Raw genomic sequence first — 18643 nt, 5'->3', positions numbered from 1 at the left:
CGTCTCCTCAGCGTGTTCGATGTTCGTTGCTAACTAATTTTGTTTCACATCGCAGAAGCACCATCGCGATGGCTAATGCTGATAACAACATGCATATATTTCAGGACCAGGCCGAAGTCGCGGACGCACTGGCGAGTTTGACGATGAAGGCTGCCGAGCAGGCGATCGAGGAGCGGGGCTCCTTCACCGTCGCGCTCGCGGGTGGCTCATTAATCAAACTACTTGGTGGGCTGAAGGGAAAAAATGGAATAGACTGGGATAACTGGCACGTCTTCTGGGTCGATGAAAGATGCGTTCCTCACGATGACCCCGAAAGCAACTACGGCGGGGCCCTGCAAGCACTGCTTTCGGACGTACCGATCCCTGCGTCGCAGCTGTATGCCATCAAGGAGAGCCTGTGTCAGAAGAACGAGGGTGCGGCGCAGCCCTGCGCTGCGGAATATGATGCAAGACTGAAAGGATTGTCGCGCAGTATCCTACCAACGAAAGACGGCTTGCCCATTTTCGATCTCTTACTGCTCGGGTTTGGACCCGACGGACACATCTGCTCACTTTTTCCAGAGCACCCACTTCTGAAGGTCACACAGCCCTGGATATTGCCCATTTCTGACTCGCCAAAACCACCACCCGAACGAATAACATTTTCGATGCCTGTCGTAAACGCTGCAAAGAAGAAATGTTTCACCGCCATAGGGGAAGGCAAGGCTGAGATGGCAGCGACAATCATAAAAAGTGCTGGCGACGACCCAAAGATTCCGGCTTCCTATGTGAAGGGTGATGTCGCATGGTTGATGGATGCTGCGGGGGCATCTCTTCTGTGAATAGCGAACGATGATGAAAGTGTTGTAGCTCAACTTTGAGTGTAATAATGTTCATTTTATTGTATCAACACGATTTTCCTACGAGGTCGACGTCCAACAAAACTTTGGCGCCGTTGCGCGCGAGGGGCTCGCCGTGGGCCTGGCAGCCTCCACTGGCGCCTCAACCTTCGCGGCAACCTCCTCGGACGCTTGGGATGCATCCCAACTGAGAAAAGGCTCTCAGCACTTAATAGATACCAATCAGCTTCCACCATACTGAGCCAATGCCGAGGAAAGTGGCAATGTAGAAGACGGAAAGACCGAAGCCAATCTTCCACCAGGTGGCAAGGGGCACATAGCCAGCGCCGAAGAAAGGAGGCGCAGATCCGATGCCGTAGTGAGTGGTGCAACCCATGATGTTGGAGAAGATGCCGAGAACGAGGGCAGACGCAAGGGGAGGGGCGCCACACGCAACAAGCACGGAAAGGAAGGCGGTGTACATGGCACCAATGTGCGCCGCACCGGAGGCGAACATGTAGTGGGAGTAGAAGTAGAGGAGCACGACAACGAGGAAAGCCGGCTGCCACGCAAGGCCGGCAGCGGACACGACCTTCACAACTGTCGAGGAGAACCAGGGGATGAGACCGTACTTGTTAAGGTAGGCAGCCATGGCGATGAGGGCTGCGAACCAGGTGAGGGTATCCCAGGCCGGTCCTTCAGCGAGGCACTCTTTCCATGTGATGACACCGGTAATGAGCAGGGTGGAGAGGCCAACGAGCGCGGCAGCGACAGCGCCGATACCAAACTTAGAGCCAAAGATCCAAAGGGCGACGGTGACGGAGAGGGCAGCAGCCATGATCTTCTCGTCAGATGTCATGGGGCCGAGCTTTTCGAGCTCCTCCTTGGCCTTGACAGGAGCCTCGGGAGAGTCCTTCACCTCAGGGGGATAGAGCACGTAGAGGATGAGCGGCACGGCGACGAGGCAGATGAGGCCGGGCACGGATGCAGCGAGAGCCCACTGGCCCCAGGTGATGGTTTGGCCAATAGTAGCGGCGGCGAGGTTCACAGACAGAGGATTGGCAGCCATCGCAGTGATAAACATGCCGGAGGTGACGGTGGAGGTCTGGAAGACAGTGGTCATGACGTAAGCGCCCATCTTCTTCTCGGTGCCCTTCTCGGGTTCTGAGCCACACGCAACGCAGAGAGCCTTCGTGAGAGGCAAAAAGATGCCACCAGCGCGTGCCGCGAGGGAGGGAATGGCGGGTGCGAGCAGGGCCTCGGAGAAGACCAGAGAGTAGGTCAGGCCAAGCGTGGACTTCCCGAACAGGGAAACGATGTAGTAGGCGATGCGGTTGCCGAGACCTGTCTTGATGAAACCACGCGCCAGGAAGAAGGCGAGCGCAATAAGCCAGGGAATCTCAGACGAGAACGCACTGAAAGCGGCGGCGAAAGGCAACAGGCCGGTCACCATGGAGACACCAAGACCGATCATCGCGGTAGCACCGAGGGGAAGAGGCTGCGCGGTCGAAGGATCGTGGAAGAGCATCAGCCGTCAGACATGTGGAGAGGGAAAAAATATCTCCCATGAAGGGGCGGGAACATTCTCACGGAAACACGATTGGGATTGGGTCGACGGGTCGGGGACGCACGTTGGTGATAATGCCGACGATGGTGCCCACAAAGACGGCGAGCAGGTGCCAAGCCTGGGCCGAGACACCGGCAGGGGCCGGGATCAGCCAGATCAGGAGGCCCGCGAGAACGGAGTACCCGAGAGGCTTCAGCTTCGCGCCCTTCCATTCGGAAGCCGCAGCAGCCTGCACCGCGGGAACTCCGGAAGATGCGCTCGCGCTAACGACGCGCTTGACGAGCGAGCGCTTAGAGACGGCAGATGATTGCCGGTGCTGACGAAGCGAAAACGCCGCGGCGCGTTCACCCTGGACGAACTGCGCAGAGCGGGAAGCCGCCGCGTTGGTGCTCAGGCTCGCGGTGGAAACGGAGCCCCGAACAGTTGATTTCGGATTAATGGCCCTGGCGGCGGTCGCGACGGGCGCCGAAGCCGCGTGTGTCAACATGGCGGCCATCTTGGTGGTAGAGAACGCTAAAACTCTGTCCGACAAGCCTGTCGCGAAGAGGTCGCCGCGTTCGCGCACGAAGGTTCTGAGCTTCAGCGGTTCGATCCCTACCGGCTTTTGGGAAATCACGTGCATTCGTTGTTAGCGGGCGGCCAATCGGATTTGGACTTTCTCGCCGGTTGGGATTCGCCATTGTTGAGTCATCTTTGCCCCCCAAACCCCATCGAAATCGTCTCATTCTCGCGTGGTGAGAATCAGGGTGAGTTATCTTTCTTTACCCAGGGGCGCCCCACACAGCGGTGGCAGGGGTGCTCAGGATCCATCTCGTACATTTCCTCCGCAAGCTTACCACTCGCGGCAAGAACGTGAATACAGCGAGTCCCCTCGCACATTCTCTCGGTCTCTTCGCGCCGCGTATCCCTTCGATCGACAGCGCGATGACCACGTCAGCTGCTCACGTCACCACTTTCCAGCCCAATGCGCTCCTGTCCGCAGTCCGACAGAGGCGAGCCGTGCGAAGAGTGAGTACCACGACCAGAGCTTCGCTCATGCCTTCGGACGACTCGAGCTCGACTCAGCCGAGTCGTCGACAGATCTTCGGAACCGGCCTTGCCGCTGCCATCGTGGTGAGCTTGCCATCGGGGGCCAGGGCTGAGGTAGAGACCTTCAAGAACCCTTCGGACCTCGGAGACGGTTACCTGAGGTTTTATGGCGAGGCCACCACGTCTTCGTCGTACGGTGGATACGGCGGTAATGAGAATAACTTCGACAAGTTCAAATACTACTACGATATCCCCCAGGGCTGGACCGTGGACACCGTGAACAAGGTTGAGAAGTCCACAAACGGCACGGACAGTCGCTGGTCCAATCCGAAGAGCAGCGGGGAGAAGGTGTACTGCGTCACGCTCACAGGCTACAACAGGCTGAAGGAGGATCGGCAAGGTATCCTCTCCGATCTCGCACTCTCCGACTATAACCTCCAGGATGCCATCGTCGCCGCGGATTCCGTCGAGGTTGTCGACCGCGACGTGAACGGCCAGACGTACGTGGATTTCGATCTGTACGGGTTTTTCGGCGCCATCTTCGCATCCGTCACGGTCTACGGCGGTCGCCTCTACGCCGTCTTCTCGGTCGTCCCTGACGCTTTGGTGGAGAAGGATAAGGAGCAGGGTAAGCGCCTCCGCAACTCGTTCGGGACGATATCGAAGGATGATGAGCAGACGCAGTATGACCTCGAGTTCTACAAGCGTAGCTGAAACTAAATAATAAAAATATGACCAGCCAGATGACTAAAACTGTGCTGCAGTTTTGCTGCATTTACCGTAAAGGCCGTATCCGCTTCTCGACCACAAACTCCCGTGCCAACGACGTGTTTTTATCCGATCGCCGGCCGTAGTAGCCAGAACTCGACTGCGACCGCGACGTCTTACCCGACCTCGGGTAAACTTATTTCTCGCAGATCGATTTTCATCGTCGGATCTGTCCTCCGAAGATGTCGGCCTCTTTCGTTGCGTCCACGGGCGCTCTCCCCCTGACGGCCACGCTCCTCCACTCGAAGTACAGACGTCCGACGTACACCGCATCCAAGGGCTCCTCGCGTGGAAACCTGTTGACCGTGCGAGCTGAGAGCAAGGATCAGGCTGGTTGCACCGGGAGCTGCGACTCTTGTGGTCTTGCCAAAGAGAAGATGCAGTGTGATGGGTCCGGTCGCATCATCGGTGGCATGGGCGCGATCCCACTCTTCTCGTGGTGGCCCATCAAAGCCTACCGACCCTGCCCTGGGCTCATTGAGAGTGGCGGTGTGTACGTTCGAAAGGGACAGGACGTTGATGGGATCCTTTTCGGAGAGAAAGGGAAGTGAGAGGGCGCTCACATTTCAAGGGTGATAGCAGGTCCTGCCCACGAGCGAGGGGAGAAGCTGTCAAAGGGTTGGCGAGCGCTTCATGAAATAAGTTAAGAGTAAACGAAATACGAAGGTACATGCACCGTCAAATTCCCTTCAGGATAGCCGCTCCACTTGAAGGAAGAGAAGCGAACAGCACCTCGGAGATCCCACCTTCGAGGAGCCTGCCACTATCAATTCGAGCCTTGAAGAACATGTCTTTCACTCGAGACAACACGGAATCCACCATATCTAGCTCCACCAGAGCAACGGCACAACCACCCCATCCAGCACCAGTCAGACGTGCTCCAATAGCTCCACAAGACCTGAAGGCCTCGACCAACTCATCCAACTCTTGGCAGGAGCACTCGTAGAACTTGCGGCAAGATTCGTGGCTCGCGTTCATGAGCTCGCCGAGCCTTTGGAGCGAAGGATTTGCCGCACACTCGTCTGAAAATTTGTGAACACGCGCAGCCTCAGAATACACGTGCACGGCTCTATCATGAAGCTTGAATCCCTTGGTGTTGTGTTGAAGCACAAGAAGAGAAGCTGGCGAGTCTTTGAAAAGATCATCCAAAGATTTGCCAAGCTTTTCCTCGAGTTCAACCTTTGTGTATGCTCCGTCATGAAGGAGCTTGTCCGCAGCCTTCTCAGACTCTTCGAGATTCCCTGTGAGCTTCTGAACCTGCAAAAGTGTCGAGAACTCAAGGGCCTCTGCTTGAGCGACACCGAGCTCCATGGCAAGGACGATTGAAGCTAGTCGACACTCCATGACGCGAAGGTTGTAGCGCTCGTGCGCCGTCTCCGCCTTGTTGCTGACGGCAAGGCAGTTGCCGATGAGAAACGCCGATCCCTTCGGCAGTTTGACGTCACTGGCACGCACTGGATTGAAATCAACAAGTTTGGCGACTCCGACTTGACCCATGATGCTAATCGCCTGATCCATGCCGCCAGATTGTGTCCCACTGTGCCTCTCGCACTTGCAGGTGAAGTCAGCCACTTCTGCTTTTGTGAACGCGAGGTTGTGAGCAGCCATTACAGCCACAGCGGTGGCGCAAGTGAGAGCTGAAGAGCTACTCAATCCACTTCCTGTGGGAACACGCCCGTCCACCATGATTTTCAGTCCGATTGCTTCCGGCAGGGCCTTTCCAGCTTCCCCGAGAAAATCGAAGACGCCTTTATAGCCGCACATGCAATAGTTTGTCCAGTGCAGGCTCGCGGTGTCAACTTGCTGACTCGGGTCAGTGCTGAACTCTTTCGTGGTGTACTCCGGGTTTGTGTTCGAAACGACCAGCTTGTCAGAACCTGCGTCCACTTTCACGGCAACGATAGTATCCAGGGCGAGAGCCATAGGCAGGACGCTGTAACCCTCATAATCAATGTGCTCGCCAATCAGGTTCACGCGCCCGGGGGAGCGAGCCAACAAATCGGGTTTGCCCCCGTACTGCTCCTCGAAGGTGGCGATGAGCCTGGCATAGCGCTCTTCCGCATCGCCGAGTTGCTCACCGTACACAACCTTGATGTCATTCACGACAGGAATCTCGCTCATCGCCGATCACGAATCCGGCGCCGTGCCCGGACAACAGTGCGGTGAAAGCGCGTAACTAATTGATGGACATTGCTCGGCAGCCTGCCAGCTGCCCAGCCAGCCTGATCGCACTGAAAATCTCTCGGAAACTGAGCGAAAATGGGTCGGAAATCAAACGTCCGCAAGAATCCGCGTCGGTTTTTCCTCTTGAAGAACCAACGAAAACGAACCTGCCAAAAGCGAGCGAGCGATGCAGAGCTTGGAGATGTCTTCGAGCACGCTCATCTCGGAGGACGATGCGGATAGAGGGAGGGATGGAGAGAGTACGAGCACCAGGAATGCTATCACACTCGACGAAATGCTGAGCTTGCATGTAGGGGAGAACGGCAAGGCTCAACTTAGGCATTTCCTCTTGTCCTCCATGGCGTGGGTGCCGGCGGTCATGCTCACGCTTATGTCGGTGTTCACTGAGCGAACACCCGAGTGGCGATGTACTTCCGATGACAACACTCTCTGCGGAATCGGTGGCAACGTGACAGATATTTGTAGCCTGGGCGATGATGATTGGGAATGGGAATCGAAGTCGGCATCGGTGGTGTCCGAGTGGGACCTCGTTTGCAACGATGCATGGAAAGTATCCTTCGCGGATTCGATGTTCTTCGTTGGGTTCTTCTTCGGTGCCGGTTTACTAGGTCAGCTTGCAGACATCAAAGGTCGCTGGGTCGCCATGTACACGTCCTTGGCGATTGCAGCGACGGGGGCGGCGGCCTCTGCTGCATCTCTTGGTTATTGGCAGTACCTCATCTTCAAACTACCGATCGGGTTCGGTTGCGGCGGTATAGGAGTATCATCGTTCGTCCTGAGCACTGAGCCGCTGGGAGCAAAGTGGCGTGCATTCCTTGGGATCGCTACCCAGTATTGGTGGGCCTCAGGCATATGTTTCATGTCGGGCGTCGCAGCAATTATGACGGAGTGGAGAACACTCACTTTCTTCTTCGTTTTCCTGACAGGAATGTACGCCATCTTCTCTTCTCCACTTGTGAAGGAGTCGCCGAGATGGTTACTAATTTCTGGCGAGGTGGAGAAAGCCCACGCCATCCTTACAACTTATGCCAAAGTCAACGATAAGGCTATACCTCCTGAAGGCCTGCCTCCATTGGTGAGTAGTACATTGGAAACACCCTCGTCTGCACTAAAGTGAAAGAGCTAACTCGCTTTTTTTTCCAATGCCACAGAAGTTGCCCAATGAAAACAGCAAGACCGCGAGCATCGGAGATTTATTGCCATTTCCTTCCTTGCGGTACGGGAAAAACCCAAAGAAATCTGGTTGAACGTGTCACTAATTGACTAATCGATTTTTCCCCACTCTTCCAGTCGGCGACTCGTCGCAATGGCTTTCATTTTCTTTGTCAATAGCATGGTGTATTACGGTCTATCGCTCAATGTCGGCTCATTAGGAGGCTCGATTTATTTGAACAATTTCCTCTCCGGCCTGGTTGAAATGCCCTCTTACGCCTTCGCTCAATTTGCGGTTGAAGCGATGGGAAGGCAGCGAACTTTGGTGCTTTTGCTAGCGATCGCCGGGATTGGCTGCCTGATAAGTGGATTTGCGCAGGTTAGTAAATGCTGGACTGTTCACCAGTGACTCGTAGCTAAACTACCTAAAGCCGCGCTGAACTAACGCTTTGATGTCTGCACAGGGTACAGCAAAAACCGTTGTCGCTCTCGCAGGTCGCTTCGGTATCGCAGCATCATTCAACATGATCTTCTTGTATACAACGGAATTGTTTCCAACAGTTGTACGAAGCGCGGCTCTGGGTTTTTGTTCATTGGTCGCTCGTGTGAGTGGAATAGCAGCGCCGCAAATTATCGCGCTTCAAATGTTTGAGCCCGCCCTTCCTTTTTTGATATTCGGAGGTTTCGCCGTTGCTGCATGTTTAATGGCGACAGCATTGCCTGAGACGAAGGGGGTCAACGTAGAAGATACGCTCGAAGGCGCAGCAGCGCAAAGCGCGTCATTGAACGGTGCTACAAATTTTACAAGGCTTGAAGAAAGTGAAGAGGAAGAAATGTTACGTGTTTAGCTATCTCTAGTTAATAGACACTATTTCTCAAGGAGAGCGTCCTGCGCGCGCAAAAACTATGTTCCGAATGATACACGTTAGTCCATCTTGCTCCGCGTCTTCAACTCAACCATGTTTGTGAGAGTGTTGCGCTCGTAGAATAAAATCGACATAAGGATACCCGAAACGGAAACGAAACCAGCAAGAATGTGTGTCCCCATATCAAGCTTCGATGTGACTGTTGTTGTCACGAGAGAAACAATAAACGCAAGACAAACAACATGGTGCGGTAAGAATGACGCGATCGTCAACTTGCATCCGCGAAAGCGCTCATTAACAACGAAACGCATCGTGTAAGCGAAACGCAAACACATCGAAATACTATTCGAGATTATCAGACCAGTAGGTCCAACCCGAGGCTGAAGATAAATGGACATCATGATGTTCAACAGCGACGAGCTCAAAAGCGCAACATTTGCACCGTTTAGTTCATTTGGCTTCATCACTGCGTGGGCGTAAGCTTCGCTCGTCCCATTCAACGCGAGAATAAGTACCATTATGGAAAATGCCCCTGTGTATTGAAGATGAGCTGTCGATCGTATCATGAGCCTTTTTCATGCAAACTTACCGAGTGATTTCGACACGTCTTTTGTATCGGCCCACCGCTTCCCATAGAGCAATCGAATTGCGGGTTCTGAGTAAAGCGGACCATGCACAGCCACAAGAAGACCGAGCATCCCAGAAACCCTCATCAGAGTCGCAAACACTTTCGCTTCATTCTCAATTTTCTTTCGCTTTGTCGTTTGCGAATCAAGCTTTTTTGAAAACGCGACGAATGCGATTTCCTCAAATGGCTGTAGCACGATCCGTACGAACAGCGACCCCAGCGAAGAAACTAATCCATAAACCCCCTGCGAATCTGCATTCCCGACCAAGAGCAACACGCCCTTTTCCCCTTCGGCAAGGAACAACTTCAACAGGGCTTGTGTTGAAAAGGTCTGCACGAGCCGTAGTGTTCCTCCCCACTTCACCGATGTTTTCCCGAGGAAAAGCGCACACCCGAAGTAAGCGAAGTCAAGCTGTGCGATTGCGTAACAAATCAAAATTGTCACTCCGTATGCAAGCTGACCATAAGCAAATCCGAGTGAGACGTGATGTTCCGTGAAATTCACAAAATAAAATGTCACGAGACTGCGTAGAATAGTCGCCACCGTCTCAGTGACAAATCGCAGACGAAATCTCGACCTACGCTGAGCTCGAATATAAAATGGTTCCGCCAACAATTCCTGAAAATTCATGAATTGCTCTTAGCATTTCGGCGTCCCGGGAATGTTTTCCGCTAATATGCACGAAGGTATTTGCTTACCAAAAAGGCTGAGAACCCGTAGGAGGCCACAGCTTGGGCATATGGGTTATCCTGCAGATGCGTGGATTGTGATGCCCGTGAGTTGGCTGGAGGGAAGAATAACGATGCACATGTGCATCTTTTCAACTATTCTTACCATGTCGAGCCCACCGAGCCGTAGAACCGCACACGGAACCCCTGCAGACAGAGCCGCTCCTATCGGGATCACAAGCCAACCGGCTGCCTCTGATATTGATATTCAGGTGGAAAGATTGGATCAGATTGGATCCCGGTTCGAATGAACAAAACGATTGAATATCACCTTGGCTTGCGTCTGTGACATCACCATCAGCCGTGCCCGAGCCAGCATCTCGCATCAGTGCACGCCGGAAGCCCTTGGTTGGAGAACGCAATCAGTTCCATTTCTCTCAGCTTCCCCGGACAAAGACACGAGGAGAACAACTTACCTCTCGACAAGTGAGTATGATGGTGGAGATGAGCTGGAAGTGAACCTGCGGAGAAGCTTGAGGCGTCACTTTATGAACATTCGCAATTCATGAGAGGAACATCCGCCGGTTGGTGTACTCGTTGATCGATCACAGATGAGAGGACCACTCTAGGCTTGAGCCTCACCGTTGGAACGCCGTACTCCTCTGGCGTCAGTCTTCGAGCCACCATGATGTTAACCACGAATGGTAGCAATCTAGACATCACCTGGGTCACTAAAGACAGTGAAGAAGTGCATGGCGCGTCAGTCGAGTGCCCACGACTAAGGTCGGGGGAGAATGTCGCTTTGCCCCCGTGCCGACTTCGTTGCGGAAAAGGAGGAGGCTAAGGCCCGTTCTGCGAGCAGACGATGCGCGATGGGATTATCGATGAGGTACTTACGAAACAGATACGCATACCCACGCACGAACCCGGGCTCTTGGACAACCATATCGTGTCGCACTCGCAGGGTAACCCAAAGTTCAGACTAACAATGAAATTCGTGGTGTTTTCACTTTGAATTCGACACATTTCTTCTTCATTTTCCCCGGCATCGACAGCAGCAGCAATTTCGGTTAGGTCTCATTTTATTCCCGGTGCACCGGCCGGTGAAATTGGACCGAAAGCAAAATTTTGACATCGTATGGGTATTTAGTCTGGAGCCCGATTTTGACCATCATGAATGCTGCAGCGCGCTGCGAGCCATAAAAATGTTTTTTATGGGCAAAACGTATTTGCCGTTAAAACTGCAAATTCGTATTTCTATTTGGGGTCATTTTGCTCACTGAGAAATTTGCTTTCGGTCCGATTTCGACGGCCGGTGCACCGGGAATAAAACGAGACCCTATCGGTGGGCTCGAGAATCTGCACGTCCTCTTCTGCCGTCGGCAATTCTTGGTTCCAACGAAATCCTGCACACCGCAGAGCCATCGCGGCAGCAAGGACCTGAAGAGCCACAAAGTCTTCAGCATATTCGCATGGACAAGTTTTAGTCGTATATAGCAAGATACTCGCTCCTACCCGCGGTTCGAGGTCGCTAGTGAGGCATGAAAGCAGCACCGAGGCAGAGTTTGAGGGCTAAAACCTCGGGCTCCTCGGGAGCAGAGCTCACGAGCGCTCCATCACGACGTTGCGCCTATCTACAGGAGGCTGCCCGAAAGATGGCGGATGAATTACCCAGGCTAGCCGCTGAATTGATGAACACCGCACACGTCGTCGCAAAGAAGCATAACCTTCCGCGTGGAATATTTAAGGTCGGTCTCCACCTAATCTCCAGCAGCCACTACATTCCGCTCTTGCCTCGTCTTCTCCGTGGGGTTCTGAACACATCCTGACCTCGGTCGTTTGCATCTATCAGGGCGTCTCAAGTTGTCCGGCGTGTGCACTACCATCGGAGAAGGCAAGAGGAGATGACAAACCCTGCAAGCTTTGTGACTTCATTCCTCGGGCGGGTCGTGGTCGAAGGAAGAGAACAAACACCTCGTCGAGGTAGTCGACTCCTATGGGATGACAACAACACTTAGTTCTTAGCGCCTAGCTAGAGTAGCTAATAGGGGAATCTCATTGTACACACTTCGCATGCCCAAATTTAAGTTTCGGGACTTTTTCACACGGCACTGCTGTTCGTGGATCCGGTCCCGATGAGCCGCTCCCCCTCACCGTCCGGGTCGTTGCCATCATCTTGCGATCCGACCCACATCTCTTTCAGGTCTCCCCTGAAGTGAGCATAAGCCACGGTGCCTCCGAGCACGGTCGGCACCAGATAGCAAAGAGCAGGCTGTCCTCCCTGACCACCGACCTGCAGATGCAGCGCCAGGAACGTCAGCAGCAGACCAGCGACGTACGCCACAATAGATGGCACCAGGTACGCCAGGCGAGGCTTGCTCGACTCGTTGTACCGGTTATCAAAGAGGTGGTTGTGAACAATCAACAGACCCGGCAGAATAACGTCACCGTAGCCGAGCATCGAGAAGTCGCCGACGTTTCCTCCTAGCCTCGGAAAGAGGAACAACATCGGCAACGACTCGTGTTGCTCACCTCCCTTTGCAACCTTCACCATGACGCTCTCACGGCCAAATAAATGAGGTTGGATGTAAACCCAGAAGATATCGTAGCACATTGCACCCACAAGAAGGAGAGCGCCGACCTTGAGGTTTGGCAGGTGAACGAGTCGTAGAACATTGACCAGAAACGACATACCCATGATATCTTGAAGCATCCAGGCCCAGGTTGCATCCTGGTTGAGTAGCCACACGAGCACCACCACAACAGCACAGGCAACACTCGGCACAGAGAGTTGGTTCACAGTTCCAAAGACGGGGATATCAATGTCTTTCGAGAGCGCCTTGAAACCCGATTCAAACACGGCGAAGAAAAGAGCTTGCAACCCCTGCACCGCAGCGAAGCAGAAAACACCCTTGATGATGAGGAACACCCAGTGCTGCATCGTGAAGAAAATCACGAGGAGCACGATGGACGCGAAAACGACAAAGTATGCCGCGCTCATCTCGGTGATCTCAAGTCCCTCGATCCCACCTCCGGAACCTTCGCGTCCGCCGCCACTGCCTTGACTTGCATCATCGTCTGACTTTGGTTTAAACAGAAATCCTTGATCCGAAAGAGACCATATGGCACCAAACACGATGGTCAGTGACGCCATCGCTAGCAGCGCAAACGATGCGACCAGATCCACGGATCCCTTGAGCTTGAGCTCTTTGAAGGTGACGCTCGCCCCTTTGGCTGCGCCGGATTTCAGTTGATCACCATCCTGCGCGAGAACCTGCATGACGGGGATGGAGACGGTCGAGTTGCCGACGCAAGACATCGGCGTGAGCTCGGCTTCGTCAGTGACAACGATCATCGCAGCCCCACCAGCCGCTTCCACCGCGGCAGCCTTCTCGCCAAACGTGCAGCCCCCTCTCCAAACGAGCACCGCCTTGTCCGTAGTCTGTGCTATCGGTTTGCACCCGTACTTATCTGAAGCTACCGCAAGATGCATCGGAGCAGTTTCGCTCTCGCCGACGGCACCGCCGAAGAACGCGAGCAAGCCGAGGAAGGTGTTCGACTCCCCATCCGCAGTCGTCTCCGTGATGGACACGCCGATGGGTGTCGAACGCGTCTGGCAGGCATCTACGGTCTGGCCGCTCACCGTCGTGACCGTGGCGAGAACAACGATCGCAGCGATGGCACAAATCGCGGTCCTGCGAACCATTTTGACTCGTCGCGTGTCGGGTGACTCGCCGTCGTCCAACGCGCCGCGGGTATTTCCTGGCCTTGCCGGGTGCCGAAGGAGCTCGGCGTCGGCGCTGCCCTCGAGGGCGCTTCGGTGCGACTCGTTTGCGTTACTGTGATGTTGCGACTGCCGTCTCTGGGCAATTCGCATACAAGGCTCGAGGCCTCTGTCTCGTTCCGCACGCACGCGCGACGCACACTGCCGAGGATTGGTGCTCTTTTTCCCCAGGCGACAAACCCGGGCCGTGAAAGCCGCGGCCTTTTTTTCAACTGGGTGTTGAGAATCGCCGACGAGCCAAAATTTGAGATGCAAAATTTTGGGCTCACCTTCGTATTATGAGCACCAGTTTGAGAGTTTTGCCCCAGCCAAACCGGATTTTTGGCCACGCGTTCTGACTGATCTTCTGTGTCCAGATTTTGACGTCAAACCATATTTTCCAGGAACTTTTTTGTCACGAAGGTAAAATATCTTCCTCTCCAGCCAAGCGATTGGCTGACTGGATGCTGACTGGCTCCTATGATTGGCTCGCGTGTATCTCGATCCTGCGCAACGAGTGGCACTCGTTATCAGCTGGGATAAAACTTCGTCTTAGATTTTTTCTGTTCCTTGAACCGTCGAAAACGGGGAGCCTGAGCGCGCCAATTGCGCAGACCCCTGCGCGCGTAAGGTGCTAAGGAAGACCACGAAAGACCGCGTCTGTGCGCACACGAACCCGCTTAGTGCGACCGAGGCCGTTTTCGCGCCCGCGGAGTCCCATCGAGCAGCTCGAGCAGGATAGAACATCGTCTTTTACGAACGCGTCTTCGCGGGAAGTGATTCAGGCGCGCGTTCTATCTTCATCTCTCGCGAGTGAGAACGCGTTCGGAGTTCGGCGACTGCGAGCGACGAACGGGAGAGAACGCATAAAGTAAGGTCGAGTAGCGCCGCGTAACCTCGAGTGCTCAGTTCGCGCGGAGTTCGCCAGCGAAGTGACGTCGTTTCAGCGCGACATGCAACGGAAGCAGCAGCAAAACCAAAATCTATCCGCGAGGATGCCAAAACACGAGCAGCAGCGACAGACCGCGACGGGAGTGGACGACAGATACAACGGCGGCGCGGGTGCCTCTGGTAATACTTACGCTCAGCAGGGTGTCGGTGGATACGCACAACAGGTGAGCTCCCCTTTCCCCCTCGTCTCCCACGTGTTTTTGACAAGTCGCTGTCATTTCTTCTGCTCTTCCGGGTCGCAGCTCGCTGCACCCACTCACATCACTCACTCACGCAATATTCCACTTTCTCGCGCGCAGGGATACTACTATCAGGATGCGAACACGCAGCAGCAGTACGCTGACACCGGGTACGGCGCCCAAGCTTACCAGCAGCAGCTTGCGTATGCCGGAGTGTCATCGAACCAGCCGTACTGGTACCCTTCCTTCGGGGAGGGCTCAAACGCGGCTGTGCAGAGCGGCGGTGCCTCCCAGGAGATGAGCGTCGCCATGAAGGATCGTGACATAAAAACTCAGAGAAGGAAAGAAGCAAATCGCGAGTCCGCGAGGAGATCGAAGCAGAGGAAAAAAGAGGAGAGCGAGCTGCTGTCCAGCAAAGCCCAGGAACTTGTCCGCGAGAGCGCGACCTTGCGCGCAGAGCTGGAGAAGGTTCAGAAGCACGTCGATAACCTGTATGAGGAGAACACTGCGCTTCGAAAGCAGATCTCTAAGGCTGGTGGCTCGCTACCCCCGGCACCCGCGAGGATTTCCCCCGTGAACATTCCTCCGCCAATTGAACTCCCAGCCTCTCTGCTGAAGGATGCCACCCAACCTATTCCAACTGGCAAGAAGGACACGGCTCCAAAGACCGCTACGAGGGACAGCCCCGCTGCTGATAACAAACGCAGAAGCGAAACCCAGAGGACACAGGCCGCGGCTAAGAAGACGCGACACGAGGCGATGGAAGAGAGCACAATCGGTCTGCCTGGTCTTCTGGACAGTGACCTTGCAGACCAGATTCCTCTCTCCTCCTCCCCGGGGCCCACGGGGTACGCCGGTCTCACAAATACCGGAACTGGCGAGGCAAACGGAATGATGTTGAGCGAGGCCATCGTGTCTTTCCGCGAGCCCGCAAGGGGAAGTATGTTTCCTCCAAACGCTGCTTTGGACGAGGCCGACATCATGTTGGGAGGAAGGAACACACCAAACTTCATCAGTGGAAAGACTCTCACCGATGACGACTTGACTATTGTCAACTTTGTTCGCCGCGGCGACATTGGGCAGGGAGGTTGAGAGGGGAGACGAATTTAAGTCACGCAGCTGTATTTGTACGTTGTTTTTAGTTCACCATACCTAGGCTATAACACTTATAAAGTAAAATCATATTGCGCATCTAATCGCTCACGCCGAAGATAAGCTGTTGAGCGCTGCACCAAGGGGCCATGCGGCTTCCACCCTTTGATCCTTGTATGTTACCTGCTTTACCAAAGTTACCTGCCCAGATTCTGCAAGCTTATAACCCACGGTGAGGAGGGAGTGAGCGTACGACAAATCATGACAGTAATACGGCGCATCTTTCTCTTCCACGCCCTTGAATTCTTGAAGCACCTGCTCGGGGGAGAGAGAGCATGCCTTTTTCGCAGCGGCAAGTATCTTCTTTGGTGTGGTATCTCCGCTTGGTTTTCCTGGGTCTACAAGACCAGCCTGACTGACGCGATCGAAGAGATAGGAGGATAGGTAGAATGTACTCGCTCCAGCACCACGGGATCCGTCCCAAACACCGTTGAAGCTGCAGTCCTTCTGCGCGTGCGCGCCACAATCTTTCTCAGGTGCAAGGACCTCATCCACAACAGACTTGCATGCAAGTGCGTCGGCCGCTTTGCCACCCTTAACACGATGCGTCTTGCCCCCATAGATGTACTCGCCGTCATGTCCCGCGGGAACGCACGGGCTCGCCTTTCCTTCCGCTTTGCCAAGCACGGCGGCGCGCGCTGCCATAAGGCCGTATCCGAGGTGGCTGTAAACATAGACACTATATGTGTTGCTGCCACTCTTCATTTCTTTGAAGTACCCTGGTGGCGCATTCTGAGCGTGTACCGGCTCTGCAGCGTAGGCGAGCTGCACGCTGCCACCACCAAGATCGACAGTGGCCACTGTATTTTCGATGCCTCCTCTGAGGTTGCCAAGGAGATAGTTCATAGTCAACCACTGGAACGCTCCCTCCTCGGCGCCATCCAGTATGCTGACGGAATCCTTATCGAAAGCAAACGGATACTCGTCGAGTGAAATTAGAACCGCTTCAAGGAGATTATCAGCCTCGCTGCCAGGCAGCATGCGAAGTCCAGCTGTGGCTCGTACTTCCACCGATGTGCTGGCACGCTGTGCTGCTGGGACTGTCTCCAGGGCGGTGGCAAGTAGGGGCTTGAGGCTCGCTGCTCCCTTTTCAGGCTCCTTCGCAAACGAGCTGAGGCCCGGCTTGAGCTGTTCGAATGTATCATCGATGAGGACGAGCTCGCCACGAGCGCCAACTTCGAATCTAAACACGTGGACGCGTGAACCAGTCGATCCGGCATCGATCACGACCGCAAATCTGTAACCTTCACCGTCGATCTCACCCTTCTCGGTGAAGTCGTCCGCGCGAACAGGAATCGTTCTAGCGAGACTGTCCACGGGACTACGCCGTTCCGGGATACCAGAGCTACTGGCGGACAGGTGATCATGAGAGAACGGTAGGTGTTCGCTGGGTGTTGAGGGCATCAACAGTACGATCGCCAGAACCAGTAGAAACACGGGGGAGATCACAGCGATTATGCCTCTGAATCGCCACACCCTCGAAGCCAGTGAGTCTCTTCCGAGAGCTCGACGAGCGCTCCGCATCTCTGTCGTGCTTTTAGCAGCACGAACACCGCTTTGCTTATCGGACCGACACCGTATGATGCCTGCGACGTCGACCTTACGTGGCCAAAAAATGTCGCTGTGCTCGCCGCAGCGGTGGATAAAGCGTGCAGTCCATGCGCGCGTACCCCTTGGGATAATAATGTTAACTGTGTGTTACCTTCGTACGAGGGTACTATGCGGATCGATGTGGCGGCGTTTGTGCTAAAAGTTAATCTTGCGTGCTAGTTTCTCTTCGGCGGTCTCCTGGCGACCCGTTTCTTCCGCCCTCCGGGTGGAGCACCTGCTGAGCCGGCGCCCATGCTCATCCCCCCACCTCCCATCGGCATCCCGCCAACACCCGGAGCACCGAAGCCGCCCGCGCCAGGCGCAGCTCCGAAGGCGACGGGCAGAGCCCCAGTGGCACCTCCAAAGGGCGCCGCGCCGAATCCACCACCCGCAGCAGGTGCAGGACCCGCACTTCCGCCAACAAACAGGCTCGGCGTATTCAGGGGAGGTGGAGCTCCCGAACCTCCGAAGCCGGACCCGTCGCCGCTGGCTCCGAAAGTCGTGCTTGGCGCATTTCCGCCGAAACCGCCAAACGCGCTGGAGGCCGGGCCGCTATTTAAAGTGTCACCGCCCCCTCCAAACGGGTTCGCCGCTGCGGCACCAAAGCTCGGGGTTGAGCCTCCTCCAAAGCCAGTGGTCGGAGCCGGAGTTCCAAACGGCGTCGAAGCGGGACTGGAAGACGCAGCAGTTGAAGCACTCGCACCGAAAGTGAACGCGCCCGCCGCAGATGCAGGTGCCGCCTGTGAGCTAGACGCGCCAAAACCTCCAAATCCAGTAGAGGCTGGAGCTGCCGCAGCCGCACCAAAACCAGCGCTTGACAAGACAGGCGCTGCCTTCGAAGCATCCCCTCCAAACGTCGGAAGAGGCGTGCTGCTGCCGAATGCAGGGGTGGAAGATGCACTCGCCCCAAACGCAGGCGCCGAAGAGGAAGTCCCGGTACCGAAGGCGGGTATCGATGTAGCGTCAGCTCCAAACGCAGGAGTGGATGCAGGTGCAGAAGCGCCAATACCGAAGGCGGGTATCGATGTAGCCCCAGCTCCAAACGCAGGAGTGGATGCAGGTGCAGAAGCGCCAATACCGAAGGCAGGTGCAGATGTAGCCCCAGCTCCAAACGCAGGAGTGGATGCAGATGCCGAAGCGCCAATACCGAAGGCGGGTGCAGATGTAGCCCCAGCACCAAACGCAGGAGTGGATGCAGGTGCAGAAGCGCCAATACCGAAGGCGGGTATCGATGTAGCGTCAGCTCCAAACGCAGGAGTGGATGCAGGTGCAGAAGCGCCAATACCGAAGGCGGGTGCAGATGTAGCGTCAGCTCCAAACGCAGGAG

The 18643-nt window shown here is 55.1% G+C and overlaps 11 protein-coding genes across 11 annotated transcripts; 6 read left to right on the top strand and 5 right to left on the bottom strand.

Annotated features, from left to right (window-relative positions):
• Window positions 1-89: 89 nt before the first annotated feature.
• MICPUN_84618 (predicted protein) lies at window positions 90-821 on the top strand (the record flags this gene model as incomplete). Its single annotated transcript, XM_002508149.1, has 1 exon — window positions 90-821. One exon carries the CDS (start codon window positions 90-92, stop codon window positions 819-821), a length of 732 nt encoding a protein of 243 aa, XP_002508195.1.
• Window positions 822-847: 26 nt separating this feature from the next.
• On the bottom strand, window positions 848-2872 carry CITT_1 (divalent Anion:Na+ symporter family; the record flags this gene model as incomplete). Its single annotated transcript, XM_002507857.1, has 2 exons — window positions 848-2316; window positions 2450-2872. 2 exons carry the CDS (start codon window positions 2870-2872, stop codon window positions 1048-1050), a joined length of 1692 nt encoding a protein of 563 aa, XP_002507903.1. The 3' UTR covers window positions 848-1047.
• Window positions 2873-3420: 548 nt separating this feature from the next.
• MICPUN_84449 (predicted protein) lies at window positions 3421-4128 on the top strand (the record flags this gene model as incomplete). Its single annotated transcript, XM_002508148.1, has 1 exon — window positions 3421-4128. The coding sequence occupies one exon, from the start codon at window positions 3421-3423 to the stop codon at window positions 4126-4128; it is 708 nt and encodes a 235-aa protein (XP_002508194.1).
• Window positions 4129-4364: 236 nt separating this feature from the next.
• Window positions 4365-4733, top strand: MICPUN_60668 (predicted protein; the record flags this gene model as incomplete). The annotated part of the gene is made up of 1 exon (XM_002508147.1): window positions 4365-4733. The coding sequence occupies one exon, from the start codon at window positions 4365-4367 to the stop codon at window positions 4731-4733; it is 369 nt and encodes a 122-aa protein (XP_002508193.1).
• Window positions 4734-4860: 127 nt separating this feature from the next.
• MICPUN_60667 (galactokinase) lies at window positions 4861-6303 on the bottom strand (the record flags this gene model as incomplete). The annotated part of the gene is made up of 1 exon (XM_002507856.1): window positions 4861-6303. The coding sequence occupies one exon, from the start codon at window positions 6301-6303 to the stop codon at window positions 4861-4863; it is 1443 nt and encodes a 480-aa protein (XP_002507902.1).
• Window positions 6304-7005: 702 nt separating this feature from the next.
• On the top strand, window positions 7006-8417 carry MICPUN_91450 (major facilitator superfamily). Its single transcript, XM_002508146.1, has 4 exons — window positions 7006-7441; window positions 7518-7582; window positions 7657-7897; window positions 7983-8417. The coding sequence occupies exons 1-4, from the start codon at window positions 7010-7012 to the stop codon at window positions 8364-8366; spliced, it is 1122 nt and encodes a 373-aa protein (XP_002508192.1). The 5' UTR covers window positions 7006-7009; the 3' UTR covers window positions 8367-8417.
• Window positions 8418-8443: 26 nt separating this feature from the next.
• Window positions 8444-10718, bottom strand: MICPUN_60665 (predicted protein; the record flags this gene model as incomplete). The annotated part of the gene is made up of 8 exons (XM_002507855.1): window positions 8444-8850; window positions 8974-9631; window positions 9712-9762; window positions 9815-9936; window positions 10013-10085; window positions 10158-10202; window positions 10324-10404; window positions 10692-10718. The coding sequence occupies 8 exons, from the start codon at window positions 10716-10718 to the stop codon at window positions 8444-8446; spliced, it is 1464 nt and encodes a 487-aa protein (XP_002507901.1).
• Window positions 10719-11336: 618 nt separating this feature from the next.
• On the top strand, window positions 11337-11510 carry MICPUN_60664 (predicted protein; the record flags this gene model as incomplete). Its single annotated transcript, XM_002508145.1, has 1 exon — window positions 11337-11510. The coding sequence occupies one exon, from the start codon at window positions 11337-11339 to the stop codon at window positions 11508-11510; it is 174 nt and encodes a 57-aa protein (XP_002508191.1).
• Window positions 11511-11684: 174 nt separating this feature from the next.
• MICPUN_108763 (predicted protein) lies at window positions 11685-13599 on the bottom strand. Its single transcript, XM_002507854.1, has one exon. It carries the CDS (start codon window positions 13385-13387, stop codon window positions 11783-11785), a length of 1605 nt encoding a protein of 534 aa, XP_002507900.1. The 5' UTR covers window positions 13388-13599; the 3' UTR covers window positions 11685-11782.
• Window positions 13600-14907: 1308 nt separating this feature from the next.
• Window positions 14908-15114, top strand: MICPUN_74761 (predicted protein; the record flags this gene model as incomplete). Its single annotated transcript, XM_002508144.1, has 1 exon — window positions 14908-15114. A coding segment is annotated over one exon (207 nt), but the record flags the coding sequence as incomplete, so codon positions are not given.
• Window positions 15115-15774: 660 nt separating this feature from the next.
• On the bottom strand, window positions 15775-17250 carry MICPUN_84198 (predicted protein; the record flags this gene model as incomplete). The annotated part of the gene is made up of 2 exons (XM_002507853.1): window positions 15775-16970; window positions 17052-17250. The coding sequence occupies 2 exons, from the start codon at window positions 17248-17250 to the stop codon at window positions 15775-15777; spliced, it is 1395 nt and encodes a 464-aa protein (XP_002507899.1).
• Window positions 17251-18643: the final 1393 nt, after the last annotated feature.

This window comes from Micromonas commoda, chromosome 8 (assembly GCF_000090985.2).
Source record: "Micromonas commoda chromosome 8, complete sequence".
NCBI classification, from domain to species: domain Eukaryota; kingdom Viridiplantae; phylum Chlorophyta; class Mamiellophyceae; order Mamiellales; family Mamiellaceae; genus Micromonas; species Micromonas commoda.
Note: the sequence above shows the minus strand (reverse complement) of the source record. Positions and strands in the feature narration are given on the sequence as shown.

Bases quoted from the DNA above. Each gene is read 5' to 3' on its own strand.
- MICPUN_108763 (XM_002507854.1), bottom strand. From the start codon at position 13,387: ATGGTTCGCAGGACCGCGATTTGTGCCATCGCTGCGATCGTTGTTCTC.
- MICPUN_91450 (XM_002508146.1), top strand. From the start codon at position 7,010: ATGTACACGTCCTTGGCGATTGCAGCGACGGGGGCGGCGGCCTCTGCT. The intron at 7,442-7,517 runs GTGAGTAGTACA...CCAATGCCACAG, and splicing joins CTGAAGGCCTGCCTCCATTG to AAGTTGCCCAATGAAAACAG. The intron at 7,898-7,982 runs GTTAGTAAATGC...ATGTCTGCACAG, and splicing joins TGATAAGTGGATTTGCGCAG to GGTACAGCAAAAACCGTTGT.